General features: G+C 35.0%; 1 protein-coding gene across 3 annotated transcripts in view; it reads left to right on the forward strand.

Moving 5' to 3' along the window:
* Nucleotides 1–25,098, forward strand: part of EPG5 (ectopic P-granules 5 autophagy tethering factor) — a 140,212-nt gene that overhangs the window by 7,502 nt on the left and 107,612 nt on the right. For all 3 annotated transcript variants that reach the window (XM_074201649.1, XM_074201647.1, XM_074201648.1), the window contains exons 2-8: nt 5,893–6,834; nt 8,638–8,881; nt 10,862–10,998; nt 12,225–12,332; nt 13,596–13,669; nt 22,147–22,252; nt 24,174–24,288. In XM_074201649.1, the coding sequence (XP_074057750.1) occupies nt 5,893–6,834; nt 8,638–8,881; nt 10,862–10,998; nt 12,225–12,332; nt 13,596–13,669; nt 22,147–22,252; nt 24,174–24,288 (1,726 nt within the window). The remainder of the gene's footprint in view (nt 1–5,892; nt 6,835–8,637; nt 8,882–10,861; nt 10,999–12,224; nt 12,333–13,595; nt 13,670–22,146; nt 22,253–24,173; nt 24,289–25,098) is intronic.

Here is a 25,098-nt window from a genome sequence, read left to right on the forward strand (position 1 = left end):
CAGGCATCCCTTCATTTTCCAATTCTTTGCCACTTCAAAAAGCTGCTATTAATATTTTTGTACATGTAGGTATTTTTCTTAAGGTTTGAATTTGAGCTCAGCCACTTAATACTTATGTGACCTTGAGAAAGACACTTCTCCTTTCTTTTTCTCAGTTTTCTCAGTTGTAAAATTGAGGAAGTTGTATTAGGTGATTGCTAATATCCTCCTTTCCAACTTGTATGATGCTATTGTCGTTTTCTTTTCCCTTCCCTAGAAACCCATCCCATACAGTAGTAAAAAAAATCAGGCCATCTATCTCTTATTACGGTCCAACTTTAGTTATAAACTATTTTCATAGCATTCAGTTTCAATTTTGTTGCTGTTCTTTACTTTTTTTGTAGTTATTATGAATAGTGTTTTTCGAATTCTACTGTCTTCATTTTGTATATTTCCCCATGCCTTTCTAAATTCCTCATGTTTATCCTTTTTTATAGCACAGAATTGTTCCATTACTTTCATTTACCGCAACTTGTACACTGTAATAGTTAATCTCCTAATTTATGGGCATTTTGTTTCTATTTCTTTATTATCACATGCTATTAACATTTTTTTTTTTGCATGGGATCTTTGTTTCTGTCTTTGATCTCCTTGCCAATTTCATGAGATTTCTGAAAGAATCATTTCTAGTGTTCAAGCAGGGATAGGGGACAGGCTGATTGCCTTAAGGCATTCCTGCTTTGGGAAAAAGATTGGGCTAGATAGCTTCTTCATACAAAACTTGCACCTCTTGTTAAGGGCAGCCAGGTGATATGGTAGACAGAGCAGGTTCTTTTCTTAGCAGGAAATGACAAACCACTTCAATATCTTTGTGAAGAAAATCCCAAATTGGACCATGAAGTCAGACATAAATGAACAACAAAAACATTCCTCTTCCAAGTTGCTAAGATTAATAATAATAATTCACTTCATTTGAAGGTCTACAAACTCTTATGAACCTCATAGCAGCATGGTTCTATAGATGCTGTTATTTCCAAATTGTTAGATGAGATTGAGTGTCAGGTTAAGGTAGTAGCCTAGTCACATAGGTAGTGAGAATCTTAAGGTCTGATCTAGGTTTTGCTAACTCCAAGTCCAACTATCTGTTTACTATGCTATGTTATTTCTCTAGACACTTTACATTGGTATTTTAATCTTGAAAACCTTGAATCTTAGTTTCTGTGGCCACTGTAATTTATAAATTCTTTATGGTGATGTAGCTATTTTGCTACATTTTTTTTTTTGCAAGGTAAATGGGGTTAAGTGGCTTGCCCAAGGCCACACAGCTAGGTACTTATTAAGTGTCTGAGACCGGATTTGAACCCAGGTACTCCTGACTCCAGGGCCAGTGCTTTATCCACTGCGCCACCTAGCCGCCCCGTTGCTATATTTTCAAATGAAATAATCTTACATAAAACTAGATGGGAAAATATTAACAACTCTCTGATATTTCATCATATATATTTAAATATTTAGAGTATCAACAATAGGAACATTGTCAGAGAAAAATAGCAATTAGAGAAAATGTAATTCAACCTCTTCATTTTTAATATCTGAAACCACAGAGCTATTCAGTGGCAGAGCCATATCTAGAACTTTGGTTTTTTTGGAAACTTAGAACTGGAAGAGACCTCGGTGCTTATTTAGTCAAGCTTATAGATGAACAAGTATATCTTTTACAACTTACCCACAAGCCTGTGCTTAAAGACCTCCATCAAAGAGAAACCCACTGCTTCCTAATACACCATAATTAACTTTTAGACAACTTTAATTCTTAACAAGTTTTTGTTGGCACTTGTCTAAAGAACATCTGTGGGGGGGGGGCAAGCCACTTAACCCCAAGGTCACACGGCTAGGTAATTATTAAGTGTCTGAGGTCGGATTTGAACCCAGGTACTTCTGACTTCAAGGCCAGTGCTCTATCCACTGTGCCACCTAGCCACCCCTGCCTTGCAAAATCTAAAGAACATATGTGTTAAAAGACGAAATGAGGTTGATTTTGGCATGATTTATTTAGATGAAGCCATGTTGACTTTTTGTGTTTACTTCTTTTGTAAGAGTTGTCTTAACCTTGCTTTTAGAATTTTTGGAGGTATATTTCATTTATATATCTACAAATATATATGTAGATATATACATATATATTAACTTTAGTTGAAATTAATTTCTTTTTGACTTTCAGAATGTTTTAAAATTGTCATTTAAAAGTTCCTTTGCCTTTACAAAATTTAAAAAAGTAAGAACATTTTCAATGTTTTTTTAAAATAATTAATTATAAGATTTAGAATTCTATACTATTTTAGTGATAGATGAAACTTAGCCATTTTAGTATAGGATAGTTTTTCTACATCAAAAGATGGAGATATTTTTCTGTAATTTCCCCCTATATTTGTTTAAACTATTTGAGTCTCTTTTTAAAGAAGAATTTGAATAGGTATACTCTTAACATTGAGAATAAAAAAAAATCTCTAGTTTGTTTCATCTGCCCAAAATAATTAATTGATTTAAATTTATTGTTATGTTAATTGTATAAAAAGGTGATAAGAAAAGGACATAGCTATGGAAAGAGGAAATATGCCATTAAGGGGGATTTGTTTGGTACCTGATTGTGTGCAAAAGGACCTGCATTAGTAGATAGATGTTTTTGAAAACTAGTATTATCCATAGTTGAGGGCTTTAGAAATGCCTGTATAAAAGAATAATTGACCATCTTTGTGAAAAAATTTGACAGTTCATGAACTTGTACAATTTTGGTTTTTTTATTACAGATTTTATTTATTTTGAGTTTTACAATTTTCCCCTAATCTTACTTCCCTCCCCCCCCCACCCCCCACAGAAGGCAATTTGTCAGTCTTTACATTGTTTCCATGGTATATATTGATCCAAATTGAGTGTGATGAGAGAGAAATCATATCCTTAAGGAAGAAACGTAAAGTATAAGAGATAGCAAGATCAGACAATAAGATCAGTTTTTGTTTCCTGAATTAGAGTTAATAGTCCTTGGTCTTTGTTCAAACTTCACAATTCTTTCTCTGGATACAGATTGTATTCTCTATTGTAGAGAGCCCCAAATTGTCCCTGATTGTTGTTCTGATGGAATGAGCGAGTCCATCAAGGTTCACCTCCATGTTGCTGTTAGGGTATACAGTGTTTTTCTGGTTCTGCTTATCTCACTCAGCATCAGTTCATGCAAATCCCTCCAGGCTTCCCTGAATTCCCATCCTTCCTTGTTTCCAATATAACAATAGTGTTCCATGACATACATATACCACAGTTTGCTAAGCCATTCCCCAATTGAAGGACATTTACTTAATTTCCAATTCTTTGCCACCAGAAATAGGGCTACTTTGAATATTTTTGTACAGAACTTGTACAATTTTGAATAGGAAGTGAACAATCTTATTAAGTCACTATAAATATTCCCTTTGTTTAACCACCTGATTGACCTACATTCTTTGATATTATTATTATTTTTCAAGGTCAGTTCTAGCTCTCCTGATGTTTATCTGATCCCTACAAAATCTACTATTTGTATATTGCAGGTAATAAAATGAGACTTCATTAATGAGGCATTAATTCTATTGGTGTACCCTAAATCTCCCAAATAGTGATAAAGGTGAGATTGATGAGAGGTCCCTTCCCTGCTCTTCCAGTGTTCTTTTAGTAATGCTTGACAGTAGCAGTTTGATAGCTAGGTAGAGAACCAAGTGATATGTCTTCTCTTTTCATAATTTTCATTTGACATCTACTTGGTATATATAATGATGAATTGTGAAACTTCAGTTACTTATCAAACAGGCAGATTCACCTGTAGAAAAAGATCTCACTTCAAATATCTATATTTCTTACTAGATAGTTCTATTCCAATACATTTATGTACCACAATTTGTTTAGCCATTTCCCAATCTAAGAATATTTACTTTTTTCCATTTCTTTTTGTATTACAAAAAATGCTACTAGAAAGATATTAAATTTTTTTTTATTTAAGGCAATGGGGTTTGAGTGACTTGCCTAAGGTCACACAGCTAGGCAGCTTTTAAGTGTCTAAGGTCTGATTTGAACTCAGGTCCTCCTGACTCCAGGGTTGCTACTCTATCCACTGCGCCACCTAGTTGCCCTCTAGAAAGATATTTTGATGCATATGGAGACTTTCTTTTTATCACTGATCTCCTTTGAGGTATATGCTAGCAATAGAATCTCTAGATGACAGTCATTTTATTTCTGTAATTCCAAATTTCATTCTAAAATGGTTATACCAATTCCTAACTATACAAACAGGACTCTACTTAGCCCATTTCTGTACAACCCCTCCAACATGATTTTTCTTGGGTGTTGTCATCTTTATCAGTTAGTTGGATGTAATGTGGAAACCTCAGGGTTGTTTTAATTTGCTTTTCATTATTAGTGTTTTGGAGCATTCTTTCATGTGATGATTAATAGTTTGCTGTTGTTCCTTTTAGAATTTTTCATTCATATCTTTTGAGCAAAGGGAGAGGGACTCCTATAAGTTAGGGCTTGTTTATAGGTAGATGGGAAGGAATCAATGACTAGAGGGAGAGAGGGAGATTGAAACTGAGAGGGAGGGACAAAAATGAGGACAATCTTTTGAGAAGAAAGAAGGACTTGGGTGCATATAGAGAGAGGGATTTGCCTTGTCAAGGAGAAGGAAGACCTCTTGATGCTTTGCTATCATCCTTAAAGGACTAAACAATTTAGGAATAAATCTAATGTGTTTACTATTTGCTTGCTCTGGGCTCTGAAATTACTAGGTTACAAAGCTTTTTATTCCTCCATGAAAGAACTCTAAGGCATTACAGTACAACTGAGAGAAGAGTTAATGGATCTCAGGGCTACCAGCAATTCCTCTAAAAAGCAGACCATTTAACAAGTCTATATTATTATTCTACTAAGGTATATGGTATACAGTATGAACCATAGGAATGATTGTGAGAAAAGGAATGAATTTGTTGCTAGAAGATCTGAATTCAAACCTTAGCTTTGCTTTTTTTGTTCTTTTTGTGACTGAACAATTGATAACTCTGTTAAATGTTATTTATGCAAATAAAAAATCAAGAAATCTCAAAATATTAATGGAGCTTAGCTTTCCCTAAAATAGTTTTTCTTCATTTTAAATTTATACTGTTCAAGATTATGTTTTATGTAATTAATTGAGCCATTTTAGTGAGACTTTTAGTGTTTTTGTGGTTACTGACTTTATTATACCATGGTGCCTTGAACAACCCTAAATGTTCTACTTTTGATGAATATTTTTAATAATTCATTCTGAGCTTTTTAACTGAAAATACTTTGATGGAGAAAAGAATCATTTGAAATTTTTTGAAAAATTTGACATCATTTTTCATTTATTCAGTTTGATTTTTCTGCTATATATACTTTTTGTATGACTTCCTAGGTTAAATTTTGTAAAGAGGATACTTTTTTTTTAAAGAGGGATAGTTTTAAATGAGTCTTCAAATCTTATTAAATTTGCATTTATTAGGTTTTTACTTTGTGCAAGGCATTGATATGCTGGGAATACAAAAATAATGAAACAGCTTTTGCCTCCAAGGGACTCACATTATAGAGCATTGCTTTTAATCTATGATGGAATTGAAAATGATTTAATCAGAATTTTCCCTTCAATTCTAGTTTGTTCATATTAGTACTTTTCTGCTAGTTAATATTTAAAATCTATGTAATATTCAAATTAGTAAGATTACAGACTATATCACATGATGCCTATTTAAAGATATTTAATTTTTTCATAAACATAAGTCATCCTTTACATTTTGTATTTTATATACAACAACCAAAACAATGATTTCTAAAGTATATTAGTTACTGTTTACCTAACGTTTTTTTATCTTGTTTTAGGAAAAGAAGAAATATAGTGAAACTTTTGAGAAAGAATTTGATGAAGTGGATCTTGCTGAAACTTGTAGAGAGCAGAAAATACCTTCTCCAGCAGGGGATGTGCTAGTGGCTTGTCCTGAGGCATTAACTGAGATTCAGTTGCAGGATGACAGTGGCCTACAAACTGTGAAGGAAATGTTTGATGTCTCACTCACTTCTTTAACTTTAGACATTGAAGTATCCCAAACACACAATCTAGAGACAGTAATAGAAGGGGAAGAAGTCAAGGAACATGTACTCTATGAAGAAACCAAACCAAAGTACAACTCTGAGGAAGATGTGAGCACCAAAGCAGAAGATTCTCAGGTCCTTAGGGATAAAGCCGATAATTTATCAACACAACGTGGACTCTCAGAAACCACATTCCATTCTGTTTCTTATAGTCAGCAGGTAGCAGGACATATACAAGATAGAGGAATTGAGAATAGACAAGATTATAGACAGTCTGTTGGTCTTTCTTCAGAGGTGCTACATGATGTGAGCTTACAGAGTTGCTTTGAAGCTAAAGAAGTCTTTCCGCCAACTAGATTAAAAAAGCTCTATCCTGAATTACCAGCTGAATTTTCTGGAGAAAGACCAGCTTTAATGGCAGTAAAACCACTTTTACGGAATGAGCGACTGTACCCTGAAATCCCTTCTGAATCAGAATTGGTGCCATTTACTAAGGAACAACTGAAAATTTTTGAGCCTTTTTCCTGGTTAGAAAATGTTGAATCATACTTAGAAGAATTTGACAGTATGGCTCACCAGGACCATCATGAATTTTATGAGTTGCTTTTGAATTATTCACGATGCAGGAAACAACTGTTACAGGCTGAGGCTGAACTACTTACCTTGACATCTGACTGTGAAAATATCAAAAGTCGATTATGGAAGTTTAAGGAAGAGCAAATGACTGTACAGGTATGACTAATGTTTTCCAAAACTTTCTGGAAGTTGACACTTTTAAGAGATAGATGCTTTACTTGGTTTGTTATCTTGGTTGAAGTCTGCTTATTCTTCTGTTGATCATAAGTCTTTTCTTCTAAAGAGGTAGATAATTTTAGACAATAACCAAAGATTTTAGTGTTTGTTCCTGTTTTAAAGGATCAGGTGCCATTATAATTTTTTTTTAACACATGATCTTTCTTTTTTTTATTTTTATTTTTATTTTTTTTTTATTTTTGTAAGGCAATGGGGTTAAGTGGCTTGCCCAAGGCCACATGGCTAGGTAATTATTAAGTGTCTGAGGTCAGATTTGAACTCAGGTACTCCTGACTCCAAGAAGGCCAGTGCTCTATGCACTGTGCTACCTAGCCTCCCCCATTATAATTTTTTAATTATGTTTTACATTTTAGATTTTACAGGCAACATTGAGAAATGTGATTTCTAAAAGTATAACTTCCTACTGATAACTTTATATTTTTATTTTATTTTAGGAAAAAACCACAATGAAGTTTTATAAATTTGGAAGTCATGTGTAAATTTAAGTGATAGCTGAAGATGTGAAAATGATAAATTTATAAGGAAGGGAGTGAGCGGAGAGAGAACATTGGTTATCTTAGGATTGAAACTTGAGGAAGATTAATATTTAGGGGTATTAAGTAAGAGAAGATAGCAAAGGAGATATAAATAGAGCACTTAGAAAGATAGGAAGAAAACTTAGATGTTCTTTAAGATTGTGTGGGAAAAACTTTTGAGGCTAATGCCAAGTGAGGCAGAAAGTACTAGAGAAAAATCACCTTTGGATTTAGCATTAGGAAGTCATTGGTGACTTCCAAGAGAGCCATTTTTTTTTTAGGTTTTTGCAAGGCAAATGGAGTTAAGTGGCTTGCCCAAGGCCACACAGCTAGGTAATTAAGTGTCTGAGGCTGGATTTGAACTCAGGTACTCCTGACTCCAGGGCTGGTGCTTTATCCACTATGCCACCTAGCTACCCCGAGAGCCATTTCTTAAAATGATGAATATGAAAATTAGATCACAGAGAACTGAGGAGGGATGGAGTGTGGGAGCAAATGGAAGGCAGCAAATGTAATCCATCTTTGAAACATTTGGCAATGAAAAAAATGAGAGAATTATGTCAGGAGCTACAAATGACAACATGGTCAATCAAAGAATTTTTCAATATAAGAGAATCCTTGATTATATTTGTATGTAAGAAGGAGGACACATTTATTAGGATAGAATGAGAATAGCAACAGGAGGATGATTGAGTATGGTGTAATGATAGAGGCCCAGGGAGAGGGGTTAGCCCAGGAAAGGAATAGGGACAAAGATGATTGTAGATAAAGAGGAATTTTGATATCAAGAGGAAGGTAGATTAGGGAATTGATAACATTTGATCTTGCTTTTTATTGTCAAAGTAGGAGATAAAGTTTTCTTTCAAGAGTAAGTAATTGTGTGGGGATAGGGAGAGTAAAGATTGGAGGAAAGTTGTTCCCAGCCACTGTGGTTATCTGTATTTTCTCAGAACTCCAGTCATATTACTTGTCTATACCACACCACTTGGCAATCCTATTTTGTTTTCTGCTCATTTTCTCTTGTGTTATTTTCTTTCCTATGGTATATTATAAATACATGAAAGTCAAGAAATCTTATAATTCTTTCATAAGAACTGCAGTTCTCGGCATCATGTCAATACTTAATAGACTTTTTAATAAATACCTCTTGGTTAATACCAAGATTTTTGAGTAACTAGATTTACATTTTACCATTTTTTTCCTTCAGGGTATTTGTGCAGACCAGGTGAAAGTTACAGGATATCATCGCTATCAGACAGTGGAGATGAGTGAGAGTGCCTTAGGAGATCTAAAAAAGGCATTTGAAACAAAATCTGAACATTTACATCAGACTCTGGCGCTACATTCTTACACATCTGTGCTCTCCCGCTTACAAGTAGAGTCCTATATTTTTGCATTGCTTAATAGTCCAGCTGTTCTCAGGTCTTTGTCTGTTCATCAGCAAGAGCAAGGTATGTGGTCACTGAAATCTCTCTTTCTTATACTCTACAAAGAAATACCAATTTAGCAGTAACTTTTGTTTTAAGCTGAGTTTGGTATTAAAATGTTTTGTTTTTATCTGTAGCTAAAGTGTGTTCTGATGTTCTCTTTTTGAATGATAAAGTACCTAATGACCTTTTTAAAAACAGTATTTGGTTTATTTTTGTTTGTTTAGTGTTTTTGTATCTTGCTGAAAAGTCATTTCTAAATCACCATCATATCTTGCTATCCAAATTTATGTGCTTTTTGTTCCTGAATAGTACATTAGTAGCTTTTTTTTTTTTGCAAGGCACTGAGGTTAAGTGACTTGCCAAAGGTCACATAGCTAGGTAATTATTAAGTTCAGAGAACAGATTTAAACTTGGGTCCTCCTGAGTCTAGGATCAGTGCTCTTTCCGCTGTGCTATCTAGCTGTCCCACATCTGTAGTTTTTGAACCTTAAGCTGATGATCCTCTCGTCTCTTCCATTGATCACTCCTCTGTTTGACTTTTTTTTCAATTCAGACTTTACAATTTGATTTTATATTATTACATGACCTAGATGTTTATACTATTGTGACTTTTTAAAATTTTTTTTCTTTTTCTGTAATGGGATTAAGTGGCTTGCCCAAGGCCACACAGCTAGGTAATTAAGTGTCTGAGGCCGGATTTGAACTCAGGTACTCCTGACTCCAGGGCTGGTGCTCTATCCACTGCGCCACCTAGCCGTCCTATTGTGACTTTTCAGAAAGTAGCTGATGGTGGATGATGAGGTTAATATTATATTGAATCACAGAAACATCGAATTTTAGATCTTTTTGGATGTAATTTAATTCATTCCTTCATCTTCTGACTAGATTATTGCAATAATTTCCTAAGTGTCTGAGGCTGGATTTGAAATCTTGTCCTCCTGACTTCAGGGCCAGTGCTCTACCCACATGTTAGAATGACTGCCCAAGTTTATTTTAAAATCTTTTCTGAGGAATAGTCAGTATTTTTAAAGTTCATTTCTTCATTGATTTGTTATATTTTTTTAATTGTAATTTTATTTAGTTTTCCAGTTTCATACTATGGTAGTTTTTCAACATTCGTCCATTTGAAAAATTTATGAGTTATACATTTTTCCTTTTCCCTCCCTTCCCTCCCCCCTCTACAATGCAACAGTTTGGCAAAAGTTGTACATTATACATTTATGTTTACATATTCGTCATTTTGCATATGAGGAATTACAGCTAAGGGGAAAGAAAGAAAACCATGAGATAGGAAGGAAAAAAATGATAAAAGTTTAAAAAACAACATACTATGCATTCCTGTTCTGTGTTTTTTTTTCCCCCCTCCGTATGTGAAAGGCAGATCTCAAGAGTTGCCCTTGATCTCTGCTGAGAGGAGCTTCATCCATCATAGCTAATCATCTCACAGTGTTGTAGTTATTATGTATAATGTTCTCTTGGTTTTGCTCCCTTCACTCAGCATCAGTTTATGTAATTTCTTTCCATGCTTCTCTAAAGTCCAATCATTCATGGTTTTTTATAGAACAATAGTACTCCATAGCATACTTCATATACCACAACTTGTTCATCCATTCCCCAATTGATGGGCATCCTCTCAATTTCCATTTCTTTGCCTTACAAAAAAAGCTGCTATCAATAGTTTTGAACATATGGGACTTTTACTATTTTTTATGGTTTCTTTTAGATATAGGCCTAGTATTGGTATTGCTGGGTCAAAGGGTATGATCAATTTTGTTGTTCTTTGGGCATAGTTGCAGAGTGCTCTCCAGAATGACTGGATCAGTGTACAACTCCATTTACTATATTTTTATTAAGTATAAAAAGATTTGGAATTAGCTTGTTAATAATGCAAAATATGTTGAAATAAAAGTATTTTTTAAAGTTTTAGAATTTATTAAGTACTTCAGGATGCTACTAAAAACCATCTGTGTAGGATTCATTGTCTTTTCTTTTAATTTATAGTTTGTAAACAGGCAGAAAGTGTCCCATCTGATTTGTGTCACCTGAAGGAGTGTATTAGTGTTTTATTTATGTTCACACGAAGAATTATAGAAGATACACAATTCTACAATGATGTTCTTCTTTGGCTACAGAAATTGGTAAGGGATGGATGGCTAGTAGTGCTTTCTATGTCTCCCTCCTACCTTCTGAAATATGTGAGGTCACTGCTTTTATTTTCGTCCAGTTTCTCTTCCGAGAAATTATCTTTCCCCTACTGTACTAGTACTTTTTTTGTATCTTTTTTTCCCCTCTTGTTAACATTTAGAGGTATTTTATTATATGATTAAGGAAAATAAGGTCTTTTTTTGTTTGTTTTTTGCAAGGCAGTGGGGTAAAGTGACTTGCCCAAGGTCACACAGTCCTCTTGACTCCAGTACTGGTACTCTGTCCACTGTACCACCTAGCTGTCCCAGTAAGGTCTTTTCTTAATAATTGAATTCAGTTACTTTGATGTCTGAACCTTTTTGGAAAGGAATGTAATGCTGGATAATACTCAAGCAAATTTTAAGCCTAGAAATTCATTTAAAGTATAGATTACCTTTCAATATAAAACTTAATAAAAATATATTATTTGCTGTTAGTTTTTAGTGATCTTATTGATATAAATACTAGTTTCTTGAAAGAATGAAGAAGAAAGTAAATGCATGAAAAATGCTTAAAAAACTAATAGATTGCCAATTCCAATCTATCAAAGAGAATATCTTGACCTTCACTGAATTTCATATATATTTGGGACTATCTTCCTCATACAACATGTTGATTATGTCAAAAATAGATATTTAACCTATTCATAATTTGTATTTTTCATTCTAACACATGACCAAGAACCTTCAGGGATTTGTACTTATAAGGCAATCAAATTGGACCCATTTGGAGCATTTATAGGCCCACATTGGGTCTAAAATGGTAGAAATCCCAGCATTTTAAGGTTGTTTTTTGTTTAGTTTCCATTTTAGTATAGTGAAATGGCACATGTGTCTTTTGAAAGGTGATATATGTGTATTCACTTAATATGATAATAAATGACAAATCATTATAGACTTTGACTGTAAAACCCCTTAAAGATCTTCTAATTAAGCCCCTTTGTTTTATAGATAAAAAAAAACTGGTACTTGGAAAGGGGAAATGAATTGCCCAAAATTATATAGATAATAAATTGCGCAGCTGGGGTCTTAAACCAAGTCCTCTGATTTTAAATTCTGTAATCTCTATTAGTGTCTTGACTTGATAAGATTCTGCTGTTATAGTAAGCTCCTCATGTTCACAACAAATTTTCCTTTATTTTTCTTGAATAATTAGATTATTTATCTTTTATATTGTTCAGGTATCAGTGTTACAAAGAGCTGGATGCCCTGGAGATCATCTATTCCTTTTAAACCATATTCTTCGTTGTCCGGCTGGTGTTAGTAAATGGGCAGTTCCTTTCATTCAGGTATATACATATATATATGTTCTGGTGACTTTCTTGTAACAAATGGTGCAGTATGCAGATATTTTTCTGGTTAAAGTTTTTCCAATGCCCTTATAAGAAAGAATAGCAAAAAGTTTACCTTCAAAAGTATTACATAAAGAATGAAAAGATTGAATATATTTAGAGCCTGTTGGAACTGTTTCTTCTTGAGTTCAGCAGAGATGAAATAATAAAATAGAATTACTGAAGTTCAGTGGTTTTCTAGTTTGGAACAAATTCAGTGGAATTTAATTTTGCAAAATCTGTTCAGTGAGGCATAGCAGAGGCTTATTCAGTAGTACTCAACCTAACATTTCAAAGTTTTTATATTCCATCCCACCTCCTGGAAAATATAATGAGATTTAATAGAGACCAACTCAATGCTATTTAATCTCCAATGGTGGGTGATGGATTTGTGTAGTCAAATTTTATATATTCAGGAGTTGATGATTCATTTGGTGGATTATCCATGCCCTTTGCTTCTCCTACCTTTCTTATGCAGCTTTTTAGAACATTTTATTTTTCATTAACTCTTTAAGCCGAGATAGATTGGGGAGTAAAATTAAAGCTTGCCTAATTTTAAGCCATTCCAAGTTTTTTGTTTTTAGGTAGCACTTATAAAAAGAAGTGAACCTCTTGCCTGGAAAAAAAAGGTTTCTTTGATAATCTCTGATTTAAATTACAAATGCTACCCTATCTTTTCTCATCTTATTCCTTCTTTTGCTGTATAGCTGATAGATATGTGCTGTTAGGCCTCTTCTAAATTCCAAATGTAGATGAGGAAAAACGTTGTCAGAAAACTTATTGAGGCTGCCTTGTTTCATGCTTTTACCTTTCTGATGCTATTCCTTAGACCATTTCATTTTTCATTAGCTCTTTAAGCTAATGAATAAAAGCATGCCAAATTTTAAACCATTCCAAGTTTTTTGGTAGCACTTATGAAAAGAAGTGAACATCTTGCTTGAAAATAGTTTTCTTTAATAATTTCCAATGCTGGTCCATTTCTTTTGCTATATAGCTAATTAATGTGGACTGTTAGGCCTCTTCTAGATTCCAAATGCAACTGATCAAAAATATCACAAAACTTCTGGAGGCTGCCAAGATTTCATCGAAACTTTGTTTCTAGTTTCCTCCTGCTAGTCTTTAAAAACTCCTTGTTCCTCTTTACAGTACTGATGAACTGCTATTAAATAAGATAGGTTGTTGGTCTTCTCTAATCCTTTTTTTCCTCTTTTCTGATTTCAGATAAAAGTGTTGAATAATTCATCAGGAGTATTTCATTTTATGCAGTCCCTTGCCTTGCTTATGTCTCCTGTCAAGTAAGTGTGGAAGAGGTTTGCACTACAGTTTAAAATACTGGCTTACATTTGATTATTGTCTTTTAAAAATCCATCCATGTTCAGAGGAGCTCTGCCAAAGGAACTGTAGGAACTCCAGTAATTTAGCATTACTGATTTTCCTTTAGATTTGAGTCCAATTGAATCTTTTACTTGATCTAGTAAAGATTAGCCTTCCTTGGATCCCAGAAATTCTAATCCATTGAGATCCAACTGTCCTCCCCTTCTATAAAGGGAGCCTGATGTTTATAATCTTTGTTAAAATGAGTTATCATTTTTTATTTTATCTTTTGCGTATACCTAGATTTGAGTGTATTAGATTATTTAAAGTGAGGTAGACTGGTAATTTAGAATATGGAACACTTTAAAATGAGGCTAGATGAATTTGCTTAGAATAGAATACAGATCAATATAAAAAAAGAATGTACAAGATGAATTTTAAGTAATTAATGGATATGTAATGTTATGATATGTCCAATGCTGTTCTAGATTCTGTGAAGGGCTAAAAGTAATATAAGATATCTGCCCTCAAGAAGAGGGGAGTGGGGAGATAAGATCAATATCAAGTGTTAAATTTTGAAGGTATTTACAATGGGGAATGAAGTGAATGGTATGGTCCATAGTAGCCCCAAAACACTTCATGGAGGTGTTGCAACACAAGATCTCTAGAAATAAATGATGGCATATATTTCTGTGCTTTGAAACTACTACCAGAGTTCTGGAGCCTTTGAGAACCAGAGTTATATAACATCACATAAAGACTTTGTTCATCAAAGGACCTTAGAAGAACAGGCAGGGTCCTAATTAGCATGTTACTATCTTTTCTGGGGTAGGTTGATTTCCAGCTCCTGTTACTCTTATCTTTGTGATTTAAAGTCATCTCTCCTAAGAGGGAGACTATCTTCTCTTTTTCCTTTTTCCCATAGTTTCATCCCTGTTTCAATTCTACACTTTTATACTCCATAGCTTCCTATGCTTTCCAGTATTTCCCTGTTTCTGCTGGTCTATCATTTGTAAACTTCCCTTTTCTGGTAATAGGTGCCTCTTTTCTTCTATTCCACAAAGAATTGGGGGAAAATAGGCAAATTCTTTGATGTAACTTCCAGACACTGTTCTATTCCTTTGTCACCATCATGTGACAAAGGGATGGCATTTGAATTTCTTTTTATTTATCTTTATCACTTAGACCAAATCCTTGTTGTGATCACCTACAAAATTTCAGGTCCTTCTCCCTCTCTTTTCAGGGAGTTCAATAATTAACTAATAGATTTCCTTTTTACTCAAACCCTTGTTTCAGTACTTGGGGTCTTCAATATGCAAACAGATATCCCCTTGAACATCCTACCCTAACAAGTTCATCAACCTTCAAAACAAGAGAGGGAGAGACACTCTGAAGAAACCACTGAAATAGTTTGGTAACCTGATGAATGAAGAAACCAAAGAGGACTTAAAGTTTTATGAGATTGGGCGGCTAGGTGGCGCAGTAGATAAAGCACTGGCCTTGGAGTCAGGAATACCTGGGTTCAAATCCGGTCTCAGACACTTAATAATTACCTAGCTGTGTGGCCTTGGGCAAACCACTTAACCCCATTTGCCTTGCAAAAAAAAAAGTTTTATGAGATCTAGTAACTGAGAGTAATGGTGCCATTAATATAGAAATCAGGATCTAAAGCTGAGGAAGGAAGGTAATTATTTGGATTTTAGATTTAAGTTTCAGTCCACTATGAAATCATTGAAATGCTCAATAGGTACTTGCAGAAATTTGATTAGAGTCCATGTGAATAAAGGACAGGACTGCAGTTACCAATTTTAGACTCATCAATTAAATTGAAGAAAATGAATAGAATCTATGAGGGAGAAAGAAGAACAAAGAGAACCTAAAACTTGGCTTATGCTGGTAAACTTTTTAACACTTAAATCAAACAACTAAATTCCATAATCTTTGATGACTAGGACCTTGTCTTCTCTGTTACTTTAGCCCCTATAGGTCCTACCACTATGTTTTTTGAATTGTAGATGCTAAATTTCTTGTTTTATAGCATTTTAAAGGTGATTCTGTGGGTAGAGAATTGTACTTGGAGTCAGAGCTACCCAAATTCACTCCTGCCTCAGTCATTTACCAGCTGTGTGACTCTGGACAAACTTTTGCCTCAGTTTCTTCATCTGTAAAAGGGGGGATGATAACAGTACCTACCTGCCAAGGTTGTTGTAACATCAAATGACATAATATTTGTAAAGTACTTTGCAAATCTTAAAATGTTTTATAATTGGTACCTGCTATGGAACCAAATATTTTTTTAATTCCTTAAGGCAGATCCCCTCTTCATCTCTATGTAATGTTGTCCTGAGACATTTGTTAATAATGCTTTTTTTTTTTAATAATGACAATACTCAAATAATCTGGTTTGTTTTTTACTCAAATATTGACTGATTCTTAAAAATCCTTTTACATCATTTCCTACTCTAACCTATTTTCCTCCAATATCTGATAAATAGGTGGATCATTTTACCCAGACAAATCTCTTTGCTTGTTGCTTGAATCTTTTATTTTTTATCTTCTCCAACAGTTTCAATCTTCTCTTGTTCTTAAATCTTTAATCTCTCCCTTACAATACTGCTTTCAAACAAGCCTCAGTTTTCCCTACTGTTAAAATCTTTAATGTCAAAACAGCATCTTTTGTCTTCTCTGTTTCTCAGTCTCCTTCTTAGGAAACCTCTCTGTAAGTGCTGCTACTTAGTTCCTTCTTACTCCTTGTCCCTTTGCATTTTGGTTTCTGAAATCATCACTGCTCTCTCCAAAATTACTAAGGATTTTTAGGTTTTTTTTTTTTTGCAAGGCAGTGGGGTTATAAGTGACTTGCCCAAGGCCACACAGCTAGGTAATTATTAACTGTCTGAGGCCGGATTTGAACTCAGGTACTCCTGACTACAGGGCCGGTGCTCTATCCACTGCACCACCTAGGTGCCCCATACTAATGATTCTTAAAAAAATATTATTTTAGATATTTTATTGTTGTTTTCTGTTTCTTATAGCATCATAGTTATCCCTTTATCTTTTTCCTTCACTCTCCCAAAAGTCATCCCATATAACAAATACAAAATTTTTTAAAAAGAAAAATAAAGCAGCATAATTGATACATTGAAAAAAGTCTGAAAACGTGTAATTTATGATAACTGTGTAATGCGAACAATCCCATCATTTTCAAATATCCTGCCTTTTTATTTTTGGTATGTGAAACTGTGTCTTTGATTTCAGTTTTTTTTAAATAAATTTATTTTTTTATTTTTCCAACTTACATGTAAAGATAGTTTTCAGTAATTATTTTTTGTAAGATTTTGAGTTCCATATTTTCCTCCCTTTTTTCTCTTCCCTCTCCCCTCCCCTTGACAAACAGCAATCTAATATAGGTTATAAACATATTTCCATATTAATCATGTTGTAAAGGAGTCTCTCCTATCTTTTTTATTTATTTATTCAAAAAAAAAATTTTTTTTTAGGTTTTTTTGCAAGGCAAATGGGGTTAAGTGGCTTGCCTAAGGCCACACAGGTAATTATTAAGTGTCTAAGGCCGTATTTGAACTCAGGTTCTCCTGACTCCAGGGCTGGTGCTCTGTCCACTGTACCACTTAGCCACCCCTTCTCCTATTTTTTCTTTTCTTTTTTAGGTTTTTTTTTTTCCAAGGCATATGGGGTTAAGTGGCTTGTCCAAGGCCACACAACTAGGTAATTATTAAGTATCTGAGACCGGATTTGAACCTAGGTACTCTACTCCAAGGCCGGTGTTTTATCCACTACGCCACCTAGCTGCCCTCTCCTATCTTTTCTAAAGCCTATCTTCCTTTAACTTTTTGTTACATTTGATTCTGTCCATCATTTGCTTTGGAACCTTCTTTCTTCTCCTTGTTATAACAACTCTACTGTTTCCTGTTTTTTTTTTTCCTACACGTCTGTCCACTTCTTCTCAATCTCCTTTGCTGGTTCATCATCCATATAATGCTCCATAGCTGTGGATATTTCCCAAGGTTTTGTTTTTTTTTCCTCCTCTTACTATCTCTGTCTTGGTTATCTCATCAACTCACATGGGTTTTTATTTTGAATTTTACAGTTTTTTTTCCCAAATCTTGCTTCCCTCCCCCTATCCCCACAGAAGACAGTCTTAGTCTTTACATTGTTTCTATGGTATACATTGATCTAAGTTGAATGTGATAAAAGAGAAATCATATCCTTAAGGAACAAACAAAGTATAAGAGATAGCAAAATTGTGTAATAAGATAGTTTTATTTAAATTAAAGGTAATAGTCTTTGTTCTTTGTTCAAGCCCCACAATTCTTTACACATTACTAAAATATTCTTATTTAAGAGTAAACATAATACTCCCTCCCCCACAACAATATAGAACCTCATGAGAAATAAAGTAAAAGAAAGAGGCAAAAAAAAATGTGTTTCAGTTTGTGTTCTGATACCATCAACTCTGTCTCGCGTGGATTGCATTCTTTATCATTAGTCCATCACAGAAGTTACTTCCATATTTTTTCACAGTTGCTGTTGCTGATTTTAATTCCCTACATTGAATCTTCCCCACTACCATATACTATATTCTCTTTTTCTCCTTTTGCTGTCCCTCTTCTAAAATGTGCTATAGGGTAGCTGAGTTGTGTAATGGACAGAGCACTGGCCCTGGGGACAAGAGGGCCCCCAAGTCTGTATACCACCCCAGAGACCCAGCAAGCACCTGGCCCCATGGTGCTGGACAGGCCACCCAATCCCAGCACCTTGCAAAAAGTAAAAAAGATAATGTGTTATATCTGACTATTCTCTCCTATGATCTACCCTCTCTCTCCTCTATCACCCACATCCCCCTCCCCTATCCCCCTTCTCTCCTTTTTACTCTAGATGTCTATATCCTATTGAGTTTGTATGCTGTTTCCTCACTGAGCCATTTCTGATGAGAGTGAAGGTTCCCTCATTCCCCCTCATCTTCCCCCCTTCCATATCATTGCAAAAGCTCATTGCAAAAAAAAATCTTTTATAGGAAGTATCTTAGCCTATTCCACCTCTCCTTTCTCTTGCTCCCAGTATATTTCCCTTTTAGCCATTGACTCCATTTTTACAATATATTATATCTTCAAATTCAACTCTCCTGTGCTTCATCTATAAAAGCTCCTTCTACCTGCTCTATTAAATGAGAGGATTCATATGAGTATTGTTAGTATCATTTTTCTATGCAGAATACATGCAGTTAATCATCATTACTCCCTCATAATTTACCCTTCTCCTCTACTCTCTATACTCCACTTGAGTCCTTTATTTGAAGGTCAAACTTTCTGTTCAGCTCTGGTCGTTTCAGCAGGAACATTTGAAATTCCCCTGTTTCACTGAAAGTCCATCTTTTCCCCTGGAAGAGGATGTTCAGGTTTGCTGGGTAATTGGTTCTTGGTTGCATTCTAAGCTCTTTTGCCTTCTGGAATATTATATTCTAAGCCCTATGAGCCCTTGATGTAGTTACTATTAAGTCCTGTGTAATCCTGACTGCAGCTCCATGATACTTGAATTGTGTCCTTCTGGCTACTTGTAATATTTTCTCTTTGACTTGGGAGTTCTGGAACTTGGCTACAATATTCCTAAGGGTTGTTTTTTGGTTTTTGGAACTCTTTCCAGGGGAGATCAGTGGATTCTCTCAATTTCTATTTTGCCTTCTACTTCTGGGATATCAGGGCAATTTTCCTGTAGGAATTGTTTAAAAATGATGTCAAGGCTCTTTTCCTGATCATGACTTTCAGGTATCCCAATAATTTTTAAATTTTCTTTCCTGAATCTGTTTTCCAGATCAGTGTTTTTTTTCAATGAGATGTTTCACATTTTCTTCTAATTTTTCATTCTTTTGGTGTTGGAAGTATTGTGTCTTGATTTCTTGTAAAGTCATCAGCTTCCTTTGGCTCCATTCTACATCTGAAGGATTTTTTTTCCTCAGAGGCATTCTTATCACCTTTTCCATCTGACTAATTTTTTAAAAAGCTAATGCTTTTTAAAGCATTTTTCTCCTCAATAACTTTTTGAACTGTTTTATCCGTTTGACCTAAGCCGGTTTTTAACATGTTATTTTCTTCAGCATTTTTTTGGATCTCCTTGACTAAGCTGCTGACTTCATTTTCATGTTTTTCCTGAATCTCTCTCATTTCTTTTCCCAATTTTTCTTCTATCTCCCTTACTTGATTTTCAAAATCTTTTTTGAACTCTGTCATAGCCTGAGCCCAACTTCCATTTTTCTTGGGAGTTTTTGGATGCAGAAGCTTGTATTTCCTCATCTTCAGATTGAGTATTTTGATCCTCTTTGGGATCATAGACAAAGTATTTGTCAGTGGTCTGATTCTTCTTTTTTTATCTATTTACTCATTTCCCCAACCTGTGCCTGGTTTTGGGGTGCTTCCTGAGCTTTTGAGTATTTTTGGGACATCCTGCCACAAGGACCTCAGCGTGTGAGGTTCTGACTGATCTCCTGGTCTGTGAATGACCACAAGTGCATCCCTCTGCCATGGGGCTGAGTTGGGGTCCCTGTTCTATGGCAGAGCCTAGACTGGGAGCAGGATCTGAACATGGTTGGGGGTCCCAAACCTATGAAGTCTCTCTTCATTCCCCTACCTTTGGTGGGCTGAGCACTCCGGACATAGTTGTTTGGAGGTTCCTGCTTGCTGGCTCCTGCTTCTGTTTCCTGGATCTGGGCTTGCTGATTGCTGGGACCAAGCTGATTGCTGCAACTTCCCTGAGGGCCTGGGCTTCAGGCTCACTCTGACAGAGGTCTCCCCGCTGATCTTCCAAGTCGTGCCTGGTACTCCCTGGGGTGCAGGTCAAGAAACTGCTTCTGCTGCTGGGAGCCACTGCTCCCAGGCACCCTGGGGCTGTTCCCAGGAGGCTATTCACTTCACTCTTTTGGGGCTGCCCCTCTAACCCAGTGAAACAGAGTTTTTCCACTATTTTCCAGGTTACCTTGGGTTGGAGAATTGCCTCACTGGATCTTTCTATGGGTTCTGTCTCTCAAAAATTCAGTTAGAGTCATAATTTTAAGATTTTTGAAATATTTTGGAGAGAGTACCTAGGAAAGGCTCTTCTGCCACCATCTTCGCTCCGCCCCCTCATTGATCTTTATATCTAGTTCTAATTTCTCCCGGATCTGGAATTGCTTTTTCCCATTGGACATTTCCAATGGGATATTCTGGGGACATTTCAAAGTCATTATTTAAAACCAAATTCAACCCATCAAATCTTTTCTTGTAAGCTTGCATATTTCGTTAAGTCATCATGATCCTTTTAGACTGGGTTTGATTCTTATTATTACCCTTGACTCTTCACTCTCTCTTCCTTTCCATATCCAATCAGTTGCTAAATCTTGCTGTTTCTACCTCCGTAATCTCCCTCACATATGATTCCTACTTTCAGCTCATCCCGCTAACACCTTCATTCAGGCTTTCTTCACATCTTGCTTAGATTACTTCACAGCTTCCTAACACTTTACTTTACTTCAGTATATTGTTATTCTATTGCATGCTCTGAAAAAAAGAAATTTTCCTTTAACTTATATTTGTCTATGTGACATCCCCACTTAATTAACTCTGGTAGTTTCCTGTTGTTTTCCTCTATTGTACTTTCCAGCGCCCCCCCCCCCCACCTGTCTCACATAGGACAATCCTTCTGCTATCCTGGATCTGTGCCTGGAATGTGTGCCCTTCTTACATGTCTCACAGAATCCCTGGAGCTCTTTCTGTAGGATGGAGCTCAAGCATCATCTTCTGCTACAACTATTCTTGAGCCCTCTTCGCTGCTAGATTATTTACACCTTCCCAAACTCCCTTGTATTTAATTGTTTTCTACTCATAAATTTTATTTGTGCACTCTTTTGTATCCCTCATTAGAATGTAAGCTGTTTGCAAGTAGGAATTTATTTTATTTTGGAACTTGTAGCTCCAGCTCTAATCCAGTGCTTGGCATATAGTAGTTGCTTAATCAGAGATTGTATAGGGGACTATGTCACTGGTTTTTCTTATATTTTGTGATTCAGATTGTTTACTAGTTTAAGCTAATATGTTTATTATGCTTATATTTCATTGGGAATTAGATTTTAGTATACTTGGGTTTTTCTATTTTTCTTTTATTCTCTATTTTCAGAGAATTGAAAAGCTTTTTATATCTGATTGTATCTTAGGATGGGGGCTGCTAGGTGGCGCAGTGGATAAAGCACCAAGCCCTTAAGTCAGGAGTACCTGGGTTCAAATCCAGTCTCAGACTCTTAATAATGACCTAGCTGTGTGGCCTTGGGCAAGCCACTTAATCCCATTTTCCTTGGAAAAAACCTAAAAAAAATGTAAAGTTGTATCTTAGGATGAAAAGAAAACCCGTAGTTAATATATCCTTTTTAAGGTGAACACTGCTTTTGACAGACATGTAATTTTTCTACCTTTTTTAGAAATCGAGCTGAGTTTATGTGTCACATGAAACCAAATGAAAGGAAATCTTCCTCCCCTGGGCCTGAGTCTGGGAACTGGACACTAGTAGATGAAGGAGGAGAAGAGGTACTTACTTTGATAATCATAATACTTTTATTAACTTATAAGGGTAATGATTGAAAATTGAACATAATGTAAAATTTAGTTGGAGGATAAAATTGACCACCTACCTTAAAAGCTAACCATGAGGGGCAGCTACGTGGCGCAGTGGATAAAGCACCGGCCCTGGAGTCAGGAGTAGCTGGTTTCAAATCCGATCTCGGACACTTAATAAGTACCTAGCTGTGTGGCCTTGTGCAAGCCACTTAACCCCATTTACCTTGCAAATGCCTAAAAAAAAAAAAGCTAACCATGATACAACTATAATTTTCTTTACTTTGGAGGAATGGAATTTGACTTGTATATCCAAATTGGGGTGATAAGCCAAATTTTGACAGGGTTTTACTTAGATATTATAAATTTGTAATGAAAACTATAACATTGGATATTACATTTGAAAGATAAAAAGTTTTTGGTGACAATTTAGTTTTCCAGTCCTCATTGTGATGGAGTTTTTTTTTTTTTTGCAAGGCAAACGGGTTTAAGTGGCTTGCCCAAGGCCACACAGCTAGGTCATTATTAAGTGTCTGAGACCGGATTTGAACCCAGCTACTCCTGACTCCAGGGCCGGTGCTTTATCCACTACATCACCTAGCCACCCGTGATGGAGTTTTTGTATGTTGGTATCTAAATACATCTTTTAGTGTCCTTGGCTAATAAAGTTAACAATTTAAGGCAGTTCCAGTTGACAAGATGCAGTGGTGCTTAGAACTACTTTATTCTGGCATATCTGACTAGAAAGGTTAAAAGAATCATTTTCAGAGTAATCTTTCTCTAATCAGTTAAAAAGTTTGGAATAGGCAGCAGCTGCATGTCAAAGGTGCAGCCGTCATATTTTTGTTGGTAGTAGTTAATATATTTCTGAATTGTTATTGTAGCTAGACACTTAAAGTTGTAACCAAAGGGAAAAGCTCATCTTTTGTTTTTTTTTTTTTAATGTTCCTCCTTTTGAGATTTGGTTGGAGGTAATATGATAGTGGTAAATTATCAGGAACATGGGATTCTTATGTTAGTAGCTGATTTGTTAGCTTTAAAGCATGCTTTTCCGAAGTATATGCACAATAAATTTTATAAAGATAATATTAGGGTAATCAAATTTCTGAAATAGAAACCTTTTCCAGTGATTTCAGCATAGTGAATTTGATCCTAGAAATAGGCAACCAAAAAAACTTTATAGATTAGATGATAAGAAAAAGAAAGGATTATTTACTGTTTACCATACTTTACTGTGATGTCTCTGAAGTTTCAGTTTCTAAATCCTTTGGAGGGAACTTAAAAGAGAAGAGTGTACTTGGTTAAAACATTTGTGAAACTGTATCATTACTTTGTTGAAGTTGATATGTCATCTTTATCAAGATCTATGTTTTGGACCAGTTTCTGCTTTATTGAAGAGATAAGTCAATCTGATTGACTTGTACTTTTCTGGATAAAATTTCAGATTTTGATCTATATATGCCATGTAAGTATATCCTGTTTAGATTGTTTTAAACTCTTTTAACTAAAAAAAAAAGTTAAAAGTTAGGTAGAACTTTGGGCAGTCTGTCTACTGAAGCAGCTTCTTATAGACAAAAATCATCCATTTGTGGGTGTAACTTCTGTGTATTGGAGAAAGGTACACTTATCATATATATATACTCCAATATCACCAGGTTGATATTTTAGTAAAGATATTTTTCACTTGGAAGATCGACTTAGCAGTGAAGAATGCTATAACTTAAGTTGAAACTTATGATCCCTAACTTAAGAATAAACTTACTTATCTTTTGGTAGCTGGAAAAGGAAGAAATCTTTTGAATTTTATTGATAATTTATCAATAGAGAAGCCCAGAGAACTTCTAGTTATTTTTGTGTGAAACCAAATGAAATACTTTTGAATTTTTCCCTTTAGGATGAAGATCCTGAGTCAAGTTGGATTCTCCTAAGTGAAGATGATTTGGTTGCTATTTTGTCACAGTTCCCATTTCATGAACTCTTTAAACACTTCCTTGGATTTAAAGGGAAAGGTAAATTGATTCTTTTTTTTTCTTTTTAGATTTTCCAAGGCAGTAGGGTTAAGTGACTTGCCCAAGGCCACACAAGCTAGGTAATTATTAAGTGTCTGAGGCCAGATTTGAACTCAGGTCCACCTCTGACTTCAAGGCCAGTGCTCTATCCACTGCATTTACCTAGCTGCCCCAGGTAATTTTTCTTAAAGAAAAATATTGAGAGGAATTTTGCATTTAATTCAACTAATATTCTTATTAAGCAGCTACTAATGACAAGCTAGTGTTTAAATACTAAGATAAAAATGAATCAGTTTTTGCTACCAAAGAATCTGCAATCTATTAAGGTATAAGGTAATTTGGTAGGATTAATTTAAGTAGTTAAAGTGTAAGGAATGAGATATATAGGAAATATCATAAAGGCACTAGATGTTTGAGAAAGAGAAAAGTCTCCTTCAGCCAAGGGATGAAGCAAGGCTCCATAGAAGAGCTGATACTTCAGTTGGGCCTTGAACTCATATGAGAATTTCAGTGGAAGGGATCTCCTCCAAATATGGGTGAAGTTGCAAATTTTTTGCAGTTAAGAGACTGCCTTTGTGTTAAATATGTTCTTTGTAAGAAAAAAAAATTGAATTTGTGTTTATATCTCTGCTTTTGTCAATATTCTTATTTGAGCTTTTTCTGTTGTTCACTTGTGCTGTGGTTAACTATACTGTGTCAATATTCTTGGATCATCTTGATTGTCATTGTTTATATTTTCTTATCTAGTTTATTTCCTATTTTATGGATTATTTCTATTAATTTTTTCACCTGTTTCTCTCCTGTTGGTGA

Source organism: Macrotis lagotis, chromosome X (genome assembly GCF_037893015.1).
Source record: "Macrotis lagotis isolate mMagLag1 chromosome X, bilby.v1.9.chrom.fasta, whole genome shotgun sequence".
NCBI lineage: Eukaryota > Metazoa > Chordata > Mammalia > Peramelemorphia > Peramelidae > Macrotis > Macrotis lagotis.